The sequence below is a fragment of the Crocodylus porosus genome, unplaced genomic scaffold (genome assembly GCF_001723895.1).
Source record: "Crocodylus porosus isolate Cpor-Errol unplaced genomic scaffold, CroPor_comp1, whole genome shotgun sequence".
NCBI classification, from domain to species: domain Eukaryota; kingdom Metazoa; phylum Chordata; order Crocodylia; family Crocodylidae; genus Crocodylus; species Crocodylus porosus.
This window is the reverse complement of record NW_017728945.1, coordinates 1,734,996-1,754,010: the sequence shown is the minus strand read 5'-3', so window position 1 is coordinate 1,754,010 and position 19,015 is coordinate 1,734,996. Positions and strand designations below refer to the sequence as shown.

Here is a 19,015-nt window from a genome sequence, read left to right as displayed (position 1 = left end):
CAAGGGGGTGCAGAAATAGCCACCATGGCAATGGCTGCCCTGTGTAAGCCCTGAGTGTGGAGCCGCACTGCTGCATGTCTGAGGCAGTGCCTGGGGACAGCTGAGCCTGCCTCACTTGTGTTACATGTGACTGTGCTGCCAGGTCAAAGCCAGAGTGGGAAAGCTGGAGCATCCCTCAGCAGAGTCTGCTTCTGAGCCTGCATGCACACACTGGGCACCAATAATGCCTCATGCAGGAGTTTCCACCTGTGAGCTGCACAGCGCTTCTCATACACCAGCCCATCAAACCTGGGTGTCTGGGGGGGCAGGTCACTGAGAACATTTCACCTCCTCCTGAAATGCAGCTAGCTCTGGGGTGGAGCACAGCATTGAACAGTGGCCATGTAGGATGGGAAATAAGGGCTCCTAAGCCACTTGGAAATCCCAGGATCATTTGGAGAGAGCAGAAGCCCTGGCAGGATTCTGGCCCTCACTGTACCCTCATGAAACACCCCACAAAACTGTGACCTCCCCCCAGGTGCTGGGTTTTATGTCTAATTGCCCTAGATTCACTTGGGAGCTCCTCTGCCTGTGCCTCTATCCTCCTGTCTCTTGTCTTATATTCAGATGGGAAACTCTGGGAAAGAGGCTTTTTCTGTTCTATGCAGACATGGTGCCTAGCGCGATGGCTCTGGGCTGCCACGAGGAGCAGTCAGAAGACAAGGCGAGGTGGCACCTTACAGACTAACGTGTTCAGAGAGGTGTGAGCTTTCACAGCCTACCATCAAATTACTGACAACCACCTGCGGGTGCGCGGCACCCCCAGCGTGCTGCTCCCCACTGGTGCCTGGGGGGGGAAGTGTGCCCCCTAGTGACCCAGGGAAGCCCACTCATGGGCAGGAGCATGGTGCGACAAATGCTGTGGATCACGCTCAGCGCTGGGTACACATCAGCTAATGAATTATGGATTAAATAATAAGTGTGACTAATTAAAAGCAGCTGGAAACGCACATGCCAGATCCCACTGTGGCTCTAACAGGCCATCGGGGATGCAGTGGCGGAGTGACGGAGTGTACGGACGTGGCCTGGGGCAAAGGCGCTCCCAACAGCAGGGCTGTGCCCCAGTGGACAGTGCCCTGGCACCGCCGTGAGCTGCTGGTGCAAGGCCCTGTCTCTTTAAGAGCCAAGAGCTGCCCCTTGGGGGGCTTCGTGGGGAGCAATATCCTCGCGGCCCGGAAAACCTCGCCGCGCCTCCGCCCGGCGCTCCGCCTAACGGCCCTGCCAGGTGCCAACGTTGCCCGAGGAGGAGGAAGAGGAATCCCATTGGCTGATGGCCATCACGCTACGGGGCCAACCAATCAGGTGCCAAACGGTGGCTGTGCCAGTCGGGCGGCGGGGGCGGAGCGTGGATGCAGCCTCGCCAGTTACTGGTGCCAACTTTTCTTTCAGTGGCATGTTTGTGCCGCGGCTCCGCCGTGCTGGGTGGGTGCCAAGGTGGGAGCAGGGCTCCGAGCAGCTGCAGTCCCACAGAAGCAGGCTGGGAAAACACGAGGGACTCAAAAGCAGAGCCAAGACCTGGAGAGCAGAGTCCAGGATGGGTGTGGGAGCTGGGCCAAGCCCCAGCCCCGAGCCAAACCCGGTGGGGCGCCTTCCCTTGGCTGCAGTGGGTTTTGGGTTCTGCCCGTGCTGGGCGCAGTGTGGACGTCAGTGGGGACATCCTCCTCTGCCTGACCTGTGCCCAGGAGGGATCTCCATGCAGGACACCCCAACTCACAGCCCAAGCAGGTCTTGGCCGCCCTTCAAGGCCACTGAAGGCGACTGTCTCCTGGGAACTTGGCTGAGAGTCCAGCGCCCTGCACAGTGGTGCCTGCAGCTTGCACGGGCCAGCTGGGCACCAGCGAGGGGAGCCTGGCTCTCATCCTGGCCCCCGCAGCCCGTCTCTGGCAGCTCAGCCTGTGCCAAGCCTTCCTCGGGCTTAGGAGGACCAGAGTTGCACTGTCCTTTAAGAAGGTGAAATAACTGCTGACTGAGAGCAGAGGCCCCTCCTCTAGCTCCAGGCTCCCCTCCGTGCCCGTGCTTGGCACAGCTTTTATCTGGGTGTTTCCGCGGCGGGAGCAGAAACCCGCCCTGCCGGTTTGTACAGTGCCTGGCGCATCAGGTCCTTCCTCGTCCACTCGTTGCAGCTGGTGCCCGCTCGCACATGGCCGCTGCTGGGTCAGTAACCATGGCAACTGGACCTGTGCCACTGCCACAAGCCTGGCCTAGCTCCTGGGTGTCTCCGTGGTAACCAGTTTGGGCAACATCTCCTTCCTCCCTGCGTGCTAACATAGCCCAGAATGCACTGCACCACGGGTGCTACTGGGTGCCCTGCTCTGGGTGATGAACCCCCTGCTGAGGCACCATGGGATTGCTGCTGGAGTCTCCCACAATGCCCTGGGACAAACATAGACTGAAAGCATGGGCAGGGCAGACGCACAAGGCAGCAATGTGGACGCAACCCATGGCTTGGGGGCAAATCTCGGCTGCATCTAGGCTGGAGCACAGGCACAGACATGGAAACCGGTGCGAGCCCGATCCTCACAGCCACTCAGCTGTCTTGGCTTTAAGAAACCTTAGAGTTGGCATAAAGGGCCTCCCACGAATCTTCCTCTGTTAACATCCCTGGAGCATGCCTGCCGCAACCACCCTGGGGCTGCCCGGACTGGTAGAGCAGGTCTGCCCTTAGCTCGAGTATAGGGAGAGCCCAGAGACAGTTTCAAGCTTCCTTATCCTGCACCTCCCATCATGGCTGTGGCTCAGGCCTGGGCAGCATTGCTGGTGCAGCACGAACCTCTGACCTGGGGCGTTCTTCACCCCTGCTCCCTGGGATAAAGTTCAGCAGCCGGCGCAAACAGGGAGCCAGGCCCCAATTCAGCCACCCTAGACTCCAGCGAGCTACAAGGCTTCATTTGCTATCACACGACACTACCAGCTGGGGTGGTGGCTACACTCCACCTTTGCAGGACACCTGTCTGTCTGTCCGTCCAGGCATTTATACCCTAGGAGGCATGGCCCCTGGGATTATTCACATCCCCCCAGGCAGCCTAGGCTCCAGCCAGGTGCCTCGCAAATGCTGGTCTCCAGTGAAGGTCTCGCCATTCTGACCATACTCCCTGGCTCTTCCCCTGCCTAGCTCCTGACCTGCCTCCTCAGCACAACCTGCTTGCACTTCCTTGCCACAGGACACAGCTGCTGGCATCCAGCTGCCTCAGTGGTCCCTTCTGTGCAAGTGTCTGGCACATGGACCCGGAGGCAGGAGGCCCGAGACCTCCCCCTTTGCCAGAGCTGGGACAGGCTGGGCCGGAAGAGACACCTGTGGGGAAGAGTCCCGCCCGCAGCGCTCACGGCTCTCACCTGTGCCTGATAGATACTCCCAGGATCCCTTGGTCCTAATCCCACGAAGGAACGGTTCGCAGGGGGCGTGCCTGGTGCAGAGTAGGCTGGGGAAATAAACCAGAGAGCTCGTTAACTGGGCTGAGGGCAGACCCCCTGCTATGCTCATGAACCAGTGCAACCCCCTGAGGAGCAGCTCAGCATCACTCTCTCCACATGACAAGCAAGGCTCAGAGGCAAAGTGGCTTGGCCAAGGCCACAGAGTGACACTGCAGAACGAGACCCTGGCAGCTCCTGGCTTCCCGGCCCCTTGCGGCTACTCTGTGCGTCTCCTAAAGGGCATGGCCCAGTGCTGCTGGCTATGGTGGGATGGGGGCTGATGGCAGGGTCAGGGGAGCAGGCTGCAGCCCATTCACACAGCGGCTTCTCAAACGCATTTGTTCAGCAAGAGCAAAAGGTGCTGTGCCAATGTCCTGGTGAGGCTGGAGTCCTGGTTACCCGCAGAATCCGCCTGAGCAGCCCTGGGTTGAGACTGCAGTATGGGGGCTAAGATACACAGCTCTAGTCATATTCAGCACCGGGATGGAGTAACACACACAAGCCAGCTTATCATCATGCTTTGCCCTCTCTAAGCAAGAAGCAGAGGGCTTCACAAGCATCCAGGTGACAGCCCTGGCCTGGGGCAGAGGACCACTGACATCTCAGAGACACAGGTAGAGAAACCAAGGGGTAAAGCAACCTGCCCACGGTCACATAACAGGGCAGTGGCAAGAACAGTACTAGCCCAAGGGAAGCCTGGCTTCTAGCTCCCTGCTCTAGCCACTAGGACACACCGTTGCAGATAAGCCACTGCTGCTTTTTTTAATGCTATTCCCTGAAGCAAGGCAGCGTTGGTTGCTGCAGGGCATGCTGAGAGCTGTCACACCCAGAGTGCCCACGCGCCCACGTCTCCGGTCCCATCTTTGGTCGGGAGGGATTTTTTTTTTTTTTTCCCTGTTTTTTTGCACCGGTCCTGGAAGCACTGCAATACCAGGTCAATGCATGGAGTGGATGGAGCACGCTCCAGTTCCACCACCCAATACCAAAAAGAATCTGCTCAATATAGACCTCCTATGGAGGACATATCAGAGACAATTACCCTGGGGAGCTCGCCCATGTGGTCACGCTGCTTCCCCTGCCAGGTAAGTAGCCTTTTTTTTTTTTTTTTTTTTTCTTTTTCCCCCTGTTTTTTTGCACCAGTCCTGGAAGCACTGCAATACCAGGTCAATGCATGGAGTGGATGGAGCACGCTCCAGGTAAGTAGCCATTGCAGGGGCCTGTGTGAGGGCTTTGCTCCAAGCAACCCCAGCCGTAGTCATTCCTGGCTGTGACCTGGGCACCAGGCTGACCGCATGTGGTGACCTCAGGCCAGTGAGCCAGAGCTTCAGGTCCGTTGTGTGCTGCTGCCTCAGGCGGGACCTGTGCTCACTAAGGGGGGCTCGCTGTCTCCCTCTCATGGCTGGATCTGCTCCTGCTGCTGCTCCCTGAGTGCTGGCTCTTTGCCTCAGCTTGCCACCTTCTGGGCTGTGGCTCTGGAGGAGCATGTCCCACACTACTCTTGACCCCTGCTCTCCTGCTCCCAGGGGCATGGAGCTAACCCAGCCTGCACAACACCCTCTCCTGACTGTTGTCCCACCACTCTCTAGCTCCCAGGATGCTCCTCTAACTTGGAACCGGCTCTCAGGTCCTGCTGCCCCCTGCTAACTATCCAACCGAGCAGACTGCATGCACAAAGAAGTCAGCCTTCAGTCTTGGAGGGGAGAGGCTCCCAACAGGGCCCCCAGCCCCCTTTCCATCTTGCTGCCTCCCTGCTACCTGGACAGGTACTTCCTCCAGCTCATGCAAAGCGGCCCTGTTCCTAGTGGACAAGCCTTAATGAATTTCTTTTGATCCATCCATCTATTTACTATCCAACAATATTTAAGTGCAGCAGTTACATTTCTCTAGCAGGTAAGGTATTCTCTTCACAGAGGCAGGGCCTGGCATGGATGAGCTGTTTCAACTCCACACAGGGCTGGCACTCAGCTCTGCTGCTTTGCAGTTTAGTGTACGTTCACACACAGGCAGCTCTGAGCCATGCCAGTGCCTTGCACCGATGTGCCATCCCCCCAGGTCAGGGGGCAGCAGCAGTGCCCAGAGAGCTCAGCCTCTGCGGTGCGATTCGTGATGAGATGCTGATGTTGCACAGGGATTCCCCAGTGTGACTTGCCCACCATGATTGTCCTGATGAGACAACTGGCAGCCAAGCAAAGCTGAGAAGATGCTCTCTGGGCTGTGCTATCTAACAGTGGGCAGACAGAGCAGGATGGTGGCAGGTGGACTGGACGGCAAGGAAGCCATGGAGGTAGCAGTCCCTGTTTTGTCCAATCCTGAGTCCCCTACTTGGCTCTATTGCAAAGCCACATTGCATCACAGTTGCTGGTACCAAGGAAAGGGCTGGGGCACCACCAGTTGCTGGTGGGTCTGTTCTCCAAAGCAGCCAAGAGCCTCACTAGGTCAATAGTGCCACTGCTGATGCTCAGCAACTCTAGGAAACAATGCCATCCAAATGCTTCTCCCAACTTCTGTGGGGACCAGGTCAGGCCTTCAGACTGACGTGCTGCATGAGCTGCCCTGGAGATGATCATGGTTGGAACTAGGTTGCCAGCATTAGCAAAGCCCTTTGCTCACTCTTTAAATTTCTCTTTCCTTTAAAGCCCAAGGGTTTTGCAGCTTGCCCCATTGTGGTTTTTTTCCATGCATCTCCTGAGAGCTCCATGGGACAGAAGCATGAAACTCTTAACACAGGACTCAGGAGTAACAATTCCCCTGCTGAAGAGACAGTCCAGCAGGTGCTACCTATGCCAAATGCAGGCTGGCCTGCTGCATGCAAGGGAATCATGGTTCAGACTGGCTAGGCCATCCAGGGCACCATGCAGGCAGATGGGGTGAGCAAGCCAAAACCACCCTGCTCAAACACTTTCATCTTGAGCTCCCAATGCGCCAAAAAACCTTACTGCCACCCCAGGCAGCATCCCACCTCCATTATTTTTCAGAGGGTGAAACTGAGGCACAGAGAGGTGACATAGTTTGCTCAAGACTGGTAGGAATCATGGGTCAGAGAAAGGAATAGACCCAGGAGTCCTGACTCTCCCCGACACCCTGTGTTTTACAGACCTACCAGTTTAGTGAGACATGCTTGGAGAAGGCTCTTGAGGGCACAGGGTCACTGGGTGGACTGGGAAGCAGCCCTGGGTGGGGGTTCTCAACAGCATCAGCTCAGATCCGCTGCCCAGTAACTCTCCTCTGCGCATGTTAGAGCAGCTGCAGCAGAGACCGATACCCTACCAACCTGCTTGGGAAATCTCCCCCAGCAGTGTGCTGCCCTGACCTGACCCAGGGGCCAGGTCTTATGAGAACAAAGGCAGCCCAGCACCCATGGCTTCTCTGGGGAGAATGTCCCTGAGGACTAACCTGGGCTTGGGATGAAAAGACCTGCCCATTGAGAACTAACTGAGACCCAGCAAACTCATTCCACACAGGCTGTCAGGTGGCAACTGCTTTTGCTCATTAGTGGACAGGGGGTCCCTGTCTACGACATGGCGCCACACACCAGCCCCTGAGTCCCTCGCTCCCAGGCACAGCCTGCAGACTGCCCCCGCTGCTCAGAAGCACTTAAATGAAGCCAGGTTGCCAGCAAGATGGGAGAAGGGTAGCCAGAAGGCAGGGGGAGGCATGTATGATGGGAATGGCAGGGCGAGGCCTGACTGGACGGATGGCACCAGGACATGCCAGCAAGGGTTGGTGGCACCGCGGGCTGCTTACTGGGTGATGTCGGTGAGGTCGTCCCGCCCTCGGAAGTTGTCGTGGTGGATTTGGTGTCAGGAGAGATTGCCAACCGGGGCATGCCAGGGGGAGGTGGCGGCGCCAGCATCTGGGTGGAAATGTAGTGGCTGGGCACTTTCACTTGACCACTTCCATTTAACTGGGGACACAACACAGACAAAAAACAAACAGCAAGCCATTAGGAAGCAAGAGCAGCACAGAGCCCAGCTGGTGTGCCCTGCCCAGGGCTGCCAGTGCTAGCCTCCCCCCAGTGCTTCAGGGGAGGCACCGGTGGGAGGTAGGACAGGGGCCGCAGCAGCAGTAGGACAGAGGCAGGGAGAGGAGAGCCCCCTCGTGCCCATAGGACTGTATGGGCATGGAGCCCTGAGCTGAATCCTGACTGACCCTGAGGGTCCCCAGGGCTGCTGGGAAGGAGGGGCTTCTGGCACCAGCTGATAGAAAAGAGCGGACACAAAGCCAAGGGGTGTCCCTAAAGTCAGGGACATCACAGAGGGTCCCAGGCCATGGTACATGCAGGCTTGCAGTCACTCAGAGGCCTGGCCTAGGCCAGCAGCCCAGCACCTGCCACCTCTGATACCCTACACTAGCACTAGGCCTGTTTGAGGCGAGGCCCTGGCACACAGAGGAGAAGCAGAGGATCCTCTGGATAAAGCCAGCAACTGAGCCCCATGGCAAGAACCGGGGCTTCCCCAATGCCTGGCTCACCAGTGGAACGAGTTTGTTGGGTCCCAGATCAGTCCCTAGTGGGTGTTGCTCTAGATCACCAAACAGCCACGCAATACCACAGGCTTAGCCACAAGCAGCAGGAACATGCAGCCGGGGCCGAGGGGACCAGAACGGCTCTGTCGGCACCACTGGCTGGAGTAGCCGGAGGCTGCAGGCTGGGCCTGAGAGGCAGAGCAGGAGCAGGGAAGCCAGTACCATAGAAGCAGGGGCCGTGGGTCAGGAGCGAAGGGCGCCAGTGGAACAATAGCAGTGCTGTCGGGGGCAGCCCTGCGCAGGGATAACAGGGGGTACACAACCAGATCAATGGGTGCCGGCAGGGCCCTGCGCTCACAGCCTCTCTCTTTAAACTCACTAAAACTGGCCAAATTCAGCTCAGCGTTCAAAAGCAGCAGTACGGGCTGAATTCTGTAGTTGGGCCCTGGTTTGGGCAGCGTCTCTGCTGCAGGTAGCTGAGACAGCAGGGAGCTCTTTGAAGAGACCACCCGTGGGGAAGGGGCACCCAGCTGGGTGGCGCACAGGCAGCTGGGAAGCAATTGCTGGTACATCAAAAACCTGGGGGTGAGGGGCCTGGTGAAGACGGAGGAGCCAGAGAAAGGCTTCAAAGGCTGTGGAGCCCACTCCTTTCCGTCTCCACCCACTGTGACTTTCAAAGGCTCCTTTGTAATCTCCCCTACCTGACACTGGCAGGGGGCTTCTGCCTTTCCTGCTGGAAATGCCTCCAGCCAGCCCTGCCTGCTGCCTGGGATCCTGGGTGCTGCTCCCTGCACTTCAAAGGGGGAGGGCAGCAGCAGGCAGCACAGGGGAGATCTCCTTGTACTCTCCACAGAGCTGGGTTTCAAGGAAGGAGGGAGATGGGGGGATTTTAACCATGCCCCTCACTCTGGCCTCTGGCTTTCTGGTTCCTCTGCCTAGGAGTTTAAGGAGACCCAGTAGTGGTGCAGAAGGCTGCTGAACAGGTGTCTTGAATATCCTCTTAGCCTCCTATCCTTCTGGGGCCAAAATGAGTTGAGAGAGAAACCCCCAAAGGCTCCTGGGGTTGTTCCTGGTACACCATGAGAGTGATGTGCAAGCTTGGGGCGTGGGGTCATGTTACTTGCTGGTGGCCACTGTGGGGATGATAGCAACTTGCTACTGCTACCTGGTGGGAGAATTGACTTCCTTCGCTCAACTAGCGGGTGCTGGGATATCCAGTGCAGGGAGTCTAGCCCTGGTTGCTAGCCCTGATGACAGCAGTTTTCTATCAGCGTCCCTATGGATGTGGGGAATGAGGGTGGTGAAATGTCCCCGAGGAGGCCTGTTCCTTCTAGGAGGGCCAGTGGAGAAGCAGAGGTTTCTTGTTCACCATGGGAGAGGGGAGTCTCTCTGGGGAAGTCCCCTGCAGTGGGTGCAAAACTCAACTGCAGCCCACAGAGGGGAACCAGGAAAGGGGCTGAATGAGGCAACATGCTTGAGCTGGGAAGACAGAGGATGCCTCCTGGCAGCAGAATAGATATGGGCTGGGAACAGGGGCACGGCTGGGGCGCAGCCAAAGTCCCACGCTGGGGAAGGGAGCCCAAGGGCAAGTGTGCAGAGATGAGCTGAAGGCTGGGGTCACTCACGGGCCATGCATGGGGCAGCTGGCCCAGCACCACTACTACAGACAGCAAAGGGAGCGCGCTGGTGCTGGGGTGTGGGCAACGCGGGAGGTGGGAGGTGGGCCGCGCCTGTCCCTCGTATTCGGAGCTGTCCAAGGTACTGCAAGGGGGTAGGGAAGGAGGGTCCGGCGAAGCCGAGAAGGGGGTTCATAGTACAAGATGACACAGAAAGAACAGTCCCCTCCCTGCTGCCCCCTCCAAGGACGGACCACTACATAAGATGGACCGGGGGCTGCCCTTCAGCTCCAAGCATGGGGCAAGCGGGGCACAAATGTGTGCCCAGCTATTCCCGTGCTCCAGGAGTCAGGAAGAACCTGTGGTGCCCACCCAGGGCAGGGCACTACAGCTGGGCAGTACAGCCGGGCAGGGGTCACGCCTGGCACTTTCCTGGACTCTGAAGCAGTTCATGGCTGGTGGGATGGGCAATGAAATAATGTCCACGTGTCCTTCGCATTCACCAAGGATGGAGTTTAGGATTTCAGTAGCTCTTTACTCTGCAAGTCTGTCTGTCCATCTGCCTGCCCATTGGCTTTTCAGCCTGCTCCGTGCCACTGGCACCATCAAATGTTATGAGCGATAGCCGTTCAAAGACTGACTTTCCCCTCCCCACTGGCTCAGGCTGCTCATTCCCCGCCATGCGCTCACTGTTTCATTTCCTGCTCTTCACCAGCAGGTTAGAGCTGTGCAGCTCCCTGGGCTTTGGGGAAGGTCTGAGTCCATGTTTTCCACCACCCCCCTTAGTCCTCCTTCAATGAATTTAACAGGAAGAAAAATTTTGAAGCTAATCAAGCCTGTGCTGCCAGGGATTGGCTTTCTTGGGCCATGGTCCCTGCTGTCCCAGGGGAAGAAGGGTACCTCCTGGGGAGGGGGGTCGGGACAGGGTTTTCCTACCCGCCCCCTTCAGCTAGGGAAAGAGTTAGGGCTCTTATCTCTTTGCAGCACGTGAGAGGAAGTTCTCCCAGGGTGAGGTATGTCCTCACGCAGGGGTCAGCACAAGCCTAAATGCCAGCCAAACTAGTGCTTGGAGTGGTCTGTGAGGGATGATGGGGTCCGTCACCAGCCCCACATCCGTTGTCTTCCACATTCCTGCCAGGACAGGGGGCAGTGGGTCAGGCAGCACCGCTTGCCCTAGATGGTACAAAATAAAGGTGTCTTCTGCAACTGTATTCAAGCCAGCCCACTTGAAGCACTGAACAAAGCACCAGGCGAGCCCTTACACAGGGGCGTGCATGGTGTGCTCGATGTGTGCTAAGGAAGTCCTGGCCTGCAGGAGCCAGACAGACCACTCTATCTAACCTACTGGCCAGGTGCTCCTTCAGCCCCAACCCCGACTGCCTCGGGACTGGCTGTACCACAAAACAGGGATAATCAGGGGTTCAGAGGTGCCATTGAGTCTTTTGCATTGGGTTGGTCCCGCCTCATGACTTGCTTTCAGGGAGGGATATACCCAGCCAGTCTGGCAGGAGCCCAGCGGTATCGGCCCAGTCAGGACCTCTCCCCCACCCAGGCCCCAGGCGGGGAACGGTGGTGGTGGGAGGGAGAGAAAGGGACGATTCTCCAGCTCCTTACCGGTCCAGGCTGCTGATTGGACGGGTCGCAGGCCAAGGAGACGAGATCTTTCAGAGGGTCCTGCGGGTTGAGATGAGGCGGGTACCGTATGGCGGTGTGGGGGAAGTAGGTGGACGCTGTCTGGGGGAGAATCGAGGTGGTGGGGAAATGCAGAGTAGATGAAGGGTGTGGGCTTCGAGCGATACCTGGAGGGGGAGAGAGACAAACAGGAGACCGGGCGGCCTTCACTCCAAGAACCAGGCCAGGCAGACACACCCAGCGCCCGCTCCTGCTCCCCAGCCCCACCCCAGGAGCACTCTGGGCTCATGGCAGCAGGAGAAAGGCCCCTGAGAAGGCCCCTGTTTTGGCAGCCCCTTGTGACCCAAGCTACTTCACACCTATGTCTCTGTCACACAGCACATGGGCAGTGAGGTGGGGGAGTGGGATCCAGACACAGGTCAGGGAGCCAGGGGCTCTCCCTCCCCCTGCCTCTGACACTGACTCCGTGCTGTGGTCTTGGGCAAGTCACCAAACATCTTACTGTGCCTCAGTTTCCCCTCTGTGAAGTGAGAACAAGGATCCTTACCTGCCTTTCAGGAGGGGGAGGCATGGACGCCTCGCCTGGTGCAGGAGGCATGCTCGGTACATGAACAGTGGTACCCATGGTCACTTCCAGTTCAGCCCCACTTAGAGAAGCTGCTGTGGGAATGGCCTGGCACAGATGCCCGTCATAGCCCCCCTCTCTGCCAGGTTACATAGGCTCAGTCCACACTAACCATCAGTCCCAGAGGGAGCTGGATGCCTGGCTGAACTCTATCTGCTCCTGCCTCCCCGCATGGATGTGGGCCCAAACAGAACAGAGACTTCCTGGCTTCCCCGTGCCTGCATGGCCTCTGCTTCAGCTCAGAAGCTCCTTAGCACAGGCTGGCTGTGTTCCCATGGGTCTGTACAGCACCACTTGGTCCCCCAGCAGTTCCCCACTGTGTTTGCAGCAGTGTGGCCACCTGCATCTGTCCTGATGTCACACAGGCCATGACTGTCTTGACATCACACAGCAAGAGAGCCATGCCATTGTGCTTTGGGAGACTCCGAGAGGACGCCCCAGAGGCGCCTGACTTACCGCTGTGCACGGCGATGACTGGACGGTGGTGCTGCGTGAAACTGCTCAGCCTTGGGGAGGAGTCCTGGGGCGACGGGCTGTTGAAAGGTGACTTGTCAATCTCTGTCTTTTTTACGGTGGGGGAGATGCCTGGGGGCCAAAAAAGCAGCAATCGTTAGGGTACCACCTTTCTTAAGGTTGAGACAAAGGGGAGGGATGTAGCTGGGTCTGAGTTGAGTGGTTCTACCAGGGGAGCATTTCACTGCATAGCCTGATCTCCCCCAGGTTAGGAAGGCTATTCCCACACCCCCAGCCCATGTTTTTATTGACTTTTCTGGGGTGCTGCTATCGGGGCTGCACGTTGGCCTAGCCAGGCCAGCACTCTGATCCAGTAGGACAGTAATCCTGAGTGAGAAACAATTGCCCTGATGGGCTGGCAAGCCTGCTCGACAGCCTAGGGACGGAGGAGAAGAAACCCCTTTGGTTGGGCCTAGCTGGGCTGTTCACCTCAGCCTGGGTGGGGGGCACACTAGGGTGGGAGTATGCACTGGTGTCAGGAGGGGGCGCACACATGCCAAGCAGCTAGGGGTTAATGGGAGCTCCTTGACCGGGGTAGGGAGAGGGTGTTTCAAGTGTCTGGGGCTGCACTGAGGAACGTCCCATCCCTGCAGTGAGGCTAACCCCAGCACTGGCCGTGTCTGGAGACAGCAAGGATAACTGCTGCACTGAGCCCATCGAGCTGAGGAACAGGGGAGATGAATGGGGGCACTGGTGTCGGAAGATCAGCCTGGAGAATATGGGGAGGTTACTGCTGCGGCAGAGACGGCAGGGGGCACAGGAGCCCCAAGAGAGACCTTGGGCCCACAGGCAGCAGCCACTTTGCTCTTGGCTAAGGAGGTAGAAACTGAGGGCCCAAGTCACTTGCTAAGCAGGGCATGTCAGCTCTGCCAGCACTGGCCTCTGGGGATGCCTAAGTGTCAACTGGACCACTCCCAGGGCGGGCACAGCCGTGCTGTGTGCACATGGATGGGTATGGCTGGGCAGCTATGTGTACAGCTGGGTGTGCAGGTATGGGATGTGTGCACGTGTGTGTGTACTCAAGTGGATGTGCAGGCGTGTGTGTAAATGGGAGCAGATGTGCTGTGTTGTGTGTATGTTGTGGGTGTGCACAGATGTGCATGTGTGTGCCTGGGTGTACAGGTGTGTTTGTGATGAAGGGTTTGCTGCTGTGTGTGCAGGGGTGTGAGTGGATGTGTGTGTAGGTACCCACAGGTGTGTGGATGTGTATGCACGTGACCTGCAGGTGTGTGAGTGCAGGTGTACACTGGCATGCCAGCATGTGTGTGCGTGTGCATCTGCGGAGGATCCGTGGGATGAAAGTCTCTCTCCCCTTTCTAGTGAGGAAGCCTGTGCCCTTCACCACCTGCTCCCAGTTTACCCCTGCACAGGACAGCATTTCTAACCTGCCCCGGGTCTGCCTCCTCCCAACAAGCCCAGGGCAGGAGAACAGGCCCGGGGCACAGCAAGTGCAGGCCCAGGCTGGTTACGTTACTGGTGCCAGACTGCAGTGGGGCCACACAACTGGAACCAAGCACACCCCGGGGTGCTCCAGGGCCCAAGGAAAACGAAGCCACGTATGTTCCCCCCAGTTTCTCTGTGGGAGTCGGGCACCTTGCCCCGGAGCCCAGCAAGGCTGCTGGGCTGTGGCTTTCTGCCCAGGTGGGACAGGGAGGTCTGGGAAGGCAGGGGCGAACAAACAGGAGGAAGATGCTGTTTCTTCCCCTAGCCCCGAGCGCCGCCAGCACTCCCTGCCCCTCACCTGTCCAGTGGGGCAGCAGGTCGTGCTGAGTCACCGGCAGGCATGGGACAGGACACCCTGCAGCCCAGCCCTGCCCTGCCCCATTCTGGGCCCCAGCTCAGACAGTTGGCTGCTGATTTATGAGGGAAGATTAAGAGAACTAAAAATATGTCTGGCTTGGCCGGGCACTGACCGGGAGGAGATATGAGACGGAGCACGAGGATCTGAATGGCATAAACACCAAGGAGGAGGGGCGGGCTCAGGCTGGCTGGGGGGTGGGAAGGCTGATAGGAGGCCTCGGAGCAGGGAAACCATCCTGATGGGGAGGCTGTTGCCCACAGGATGTGGAAGCTTCCTTGCCTGGGACATTTCCATGCTGATGGATAGGACACCTTCTTCCCCTGTGGCCCCGTCGGGTCACTACACCAGGGGCTTCTTGTGACATTTTTACTGGACCAATCATATAGCTGGGAGAAGAGTTTCACAAGCTTTGGGGCATGCACTGCCCTTCCTTAGGCCATAAGAGAAAGCCCCCCGTGCGGTGCGACCTAGGTCTGATGCAGGCAGCCCCAGGCACCGGAGTGCTGGGGAGGGCGCTGAGGTGCGTGCTTGCTCTCCTGTGCTGCACAGCGTGGGGGGGGCAGGCTGCCCCGGAGGTACTGTACCCATACCAGGGTCTCCGGCCCCCAAGGGCAGCCCAGAAGGGGGTCTACATAGGATGCCACAGAGCCACCTTTGTGCACTGGTTCCTTCCCTGTCTGCTCCCTCTTCCTTGGCCTCTCTGTTGGCTGGACATGACAGTGGCAGATGGACTGCAGCCTCCATCCACCCCTCTCCCTATTTCTCTGCTGCCCCTCCTTTGCTGCCAACTCCCCAGCTCAATCTTGTGTCCCTCTCTCTGCCCTCCTTGCACTCAGCCCCACCATTGCTTTCCCTGGTACCTCTGTGCCAGGAAATCCTGCAGTCCTCCTTGCCCTGTGCCCAGGCCCTGTAAGTCCCTGCAGGATGCTGGGCACCTCACTAAAAAGGGGGTCTGCTTCTCTGCCCATTCCCATGACAGCATATTAGGGACCTGGCCCTAAGTGGGGGCATGGGTTGTGCCATGGGCTGGCACTCCTGGAGGGAGGCGATCCTGCTGCCACAATGACACAGAGGCTTTAGCTGTGGCCATGTGGCCTAGCTGGCGTTAATGGGTTTAGCCCTTTGTCAGACGTTCATTTAGGAGGATTTCACAGAACATCCAGTACAGGATTGAAATAAACCCCCCTCCGACGCGCCGGCGAAGCACGTCACTTCTCACAAGGCTTATTGCCCCCACCAGTCGGCGTAGTGCACTGCTGGGATGCCAGGCTCAGGAGGGCGGTGGGGCGGGGTGGGGGGCACTCATATGAAACAGCGTGTGCACTTACACATTTGCACATAAACACAAACCCATGTGAACACATATACACATGCACATATACGTGAGCACACATACAAAAGCACACCTCCACACACAAATGCATGCATGCGTACACACAAATGAAAACATCTGCTCATTCTCAGGCACAGGTGAACTCACAGATATGCCCCCACACATGAAAATACATGCACACATCCACACACACCAGAGCACATGGATGTGTGTCTGTGCACACACACCTGCAGCTGATGCACCTCTCTGATCCCTGATGACTTCAAGAGCCACTGAGCCAAGACTCCACCATAGGGAGCTAACCATAAGAAATGAGAAGCAAGCTGCAGGGCAGGTGTGCAGGGCAGTGAACGGAGCAGGTGTTGGGGGGGAGCAGGGGTGGGGATCCTGGACACACAGCACCATTCCCAGCTCTGCACTCCCAGCTGCGTAAGTCAGAGCAAATCACTTCAAAGACCACAAGGATGCTGCTCCCAGGGCAGCTTTGTGTGTGCAGTGCAGAATGCCTGGGCTCCCGCAATACGCTGGCTCTGGACCATACCAGCCTGCCCCTGTGGACAGCATTCCTCAGCCTATGCTGCTCAACTAGGAGACAGCAGCCTTGGGAGGGCACGGGATTGAACTGCGGGTATAGATACACATACAGGCTGCCCTGCAAACCACAATGCTGCCTCTTAGCAATCCTCCTTTGCCGAGATGCTTACAAAGTCTCAGCAGCTGCTGTGCTGACACTTGCACCCCTCAAGCTGACTTCTATCATCTCAGTGGTCCCGATCAGTCAGTTAGTCTGTATCTACCGGCAGAGATGACCATAGCAGGGTACGGGGCCTGGACTTGGCGGTGGCATGGTGGTGGGGGAAGGAGGGGATGGCGAGTGGCCGGACGTGAAGCTGGCCTGGCTCTACAGGGCCCCCCAAAGCGCAGGGTCTCAGGTAGTCATCCCGATTCGCACCCCCTAAGGACAGTTCTGTCTACTGGTTAGCTCCTACCTTCAAATGTGCCGTGTGCGCTGGTTGATCTGGGCCCTGCACTGCTCTGTAGGCCAGTGGGTAAGGAAGAGCCACCCCAAAGGTATTCAGCTGCTTGCTAGGGGTAAACTGGTCCCAGTGCAAGCCCCTAGTTGACAACACCCAAAGTACAATCTAAGTTTGAGGTCCTAGTGACATTTCTGTTCTGCAGTCCTCCAGAGTAGCCTGCCTGGCACTCTGCAGATCTCATGCAGTTTGCTCACAACTCCAGGATACACAAAAGCAATTGTTTGGGTTTGAACGAGACACATTAGCTGTCCTGGAGCAATTTTTAAGCCCTTTTTAAAAAAATAAAATGGAGGGGGGCAGCCAAGCGAGGCGCAGAAGTGAATGGGAAAACAGAAACATTCTTGAAATATTTTGGTTTTTTTTTCCCTGGATGCAAACAATTTGGCAAAAAAGAGGCGAAAATGGGTCCATGAGGCCAAATCTACATTTTTTACCTAACCCTTTTTTTTTTTTGGACTTCAAGTTTTACTGCACTCTCCTGCTGGCCCCTGAGGCAGAGCCATAACCAGAGCAAAAGATCTACTGAAAAATCCTGTGAAATCTATCTGGAGCAGCACCCCAGGCGCCAGCAAGATCCGGTCGCTATTAGAAGCTGGTCTTTAATGACAGGTCGAAAGAACTGCAAGAACCGCAGATGGGGGGCTCTTGCTATCAGCAATGAATAGCAATGAGAACAGGCAGCTGGATAAGGGGGTTTGCTACTGTTTGGTGCGAACAACTTTTCTTTGTTTAAATAGCCGCCTAGTGCGTTTGGTCTGTTAATGTCCCCACGCTTCAGCAGGGCTCAACTATTTTTTTTGGAAAAAAATCATTTAGGGAAAAATAAGTTATTTTTGTCCAAAAAGTAGGAACACAGGGATGGCCGGGTGCCTGCAAGTTCCCAGAGGCTCACCTCGCAGCCAGCCGGGTGTCTGGGCACTGCTGGTATTCCCCAGCCTTCCTGCTCCAAGGGTGAGAAACCTTCTCTACCATCCAGCTGAAACCTGTTCCTGGCCCCTTTGCCCCTGCTGGGGAACACGTTGGGCAGCTCAGCGTGAGCAGGCTTTGCTGTGAACAGCTTCATAAACAGGACACCTAGAAAGCCCTTGTCGTGCCCAGGGAAGGTGACCATCTGGGGCTTGCAACAGGCCACAGAGACTGCTCCCCAGCTGTTTCCCCATAATGTGTTTCATTTGACTGGGTGCTGGTGCCTGGGTTGATACATCCTTTTGCAGCAGTTTTGCTGTGAGTGTGGCTGACTGGGCCAGAGGAAGAATGAGGCTCTGAGAGAGATGGGGAGAGAAAGGCATAGTCCCAGGATAGAGCTAGTGAGACAGCAGAGTCCAAGGGAGGACTGGGGGAACTGCATGGCACAATAAAGACTGCCTCTTGTGCAGCTTGGGGAGTCTCTGAACCCTCTTTGAGGAGGAATACCCCCCTTTCATAGATTTCATAGACATCAGGGCTGGAAGGGACCTCGGGAGATCATTGAGTTGAACGAAGGAGCTCTCTGAGTGGGGAGTGCCACTGATCACCAGGGAAGCCAGGGACAGAGAGGAGCTGCGATCTCAAAGCCAAAGGCTTGTCCCTTCGAATTGGCACTGGGGGTCCTTGGGGAGAGCAAATGAGGCTGCTTCTTGGGGTGCCTCAAGGAAAAGCTCCCCCTGAAAGGGGCAGATCTGTGATAGCAGACACGCATGCATGCAAGCACTCAAATGGACACACATGCACGCACACACACAGAGTGGGGCTGTTGGGATTGGGGTTGTATGGATGTTGAGGGCAACGGACCAGACTTATGCTCCCAGTTTGAAAGCAAAATGGCCCCTTAAAAATTGTCCCTGGACAGGTAAAACTGGTGGCAAGCCCACTTTCTGTCACGTAGCTGCTGGCATCCCCCATGGCTCTAGCCCAGCAGCTCTCCAGCATCCGAGGGACACCTGCTCTTCCCAGCAAAGTCTGTGAGCCACCCCCTCCCCAGTTTGGGCTGCAAGTGGTGCTTTCAGGAGGCAGGAGAGGGAGCGGGGAATAGATATTGCTGCATTAAAACAAAGTAAAAGTTGCAAAGACTCCCCCCCCTCCCCTCACCCCTTCCATGGCTCTAAGGAGAGAAACCCAGGAGCGTGGGAGTCTGGGAAGCAGGCATCTGAAAAAGGGGCAGTATCACTTTAATTAGCTCAGCCCGTCCCACTCCTCCCCTTTCTTAATGAACAGCTAATTGGGCTGTCTAGACAGGAAGACAAAAACCTACACAAGAAAAGCAAGCTGTCCCCAATAATATCAGGCACCTGTGGCGCGGGCAGTGGCGGGGCAGGCAGGCGCCTGGCCGGGGTGCAGGGCTAGTGTGACGCTGAGGGGTTATGGGGTAGGTAGATGAGTGTGGGAGACAGGCAGGCCTGGCCCTCCGGTGCACGGGAGTGGGGGCTCTGTGGGCTCCTGCATGGGGGGACTACTGGAGCAAGCATCTGATCTCTGCCAGCAGATTCATTCAGACAGCCACAGTGGGAATCTGGCCCCACCAGAGACCCTGCACTGGGGACACCCCATGAGTGCCTCCATCAGGGA

The 19,015-nt window shown here is 57.2% G+C and overlaps 1 protein-coding gene across 3 annotated transcripts in view; it reads right to left on the bottom strand.

The window, feature by feature from the left end:
* The window catches only part of NFIC (nuclear factor I C), a 184,898-nt gene that overhangs the window by 14,156 nt on the left and 151,727 nt on the right, over window positions 1-19,015 (bottom strand). The window contains exons 7-10 of one of the 3 annotated variants that reach the window (XM_019550590.1): window positions 12,244-12,372; window positions 11,145-11,329; window positions 7,195-7,354; window positions 3,373-3,458 (exon numbers count right to left, since the gene is read on the bottom strand). In XM_019550590.1, the coding sequence (XP_019406135.1) occupies window positions 3,373-3,458; window positions 7,195-7,354; window positions 11,145-11,329; window positions 12,244-12,372 (560 nt within the window). The remainder of the gene's footprint in view (window positions 1-3,372; window positions 3,459-7,194; window positions 7,355-11,144; window positions 11,330-12,243; window positions 12,373-19,015) is intronic. The other 2 variants (XM_019550591.1, XM_019550589.1) reach the window with 2 other exon arrangements.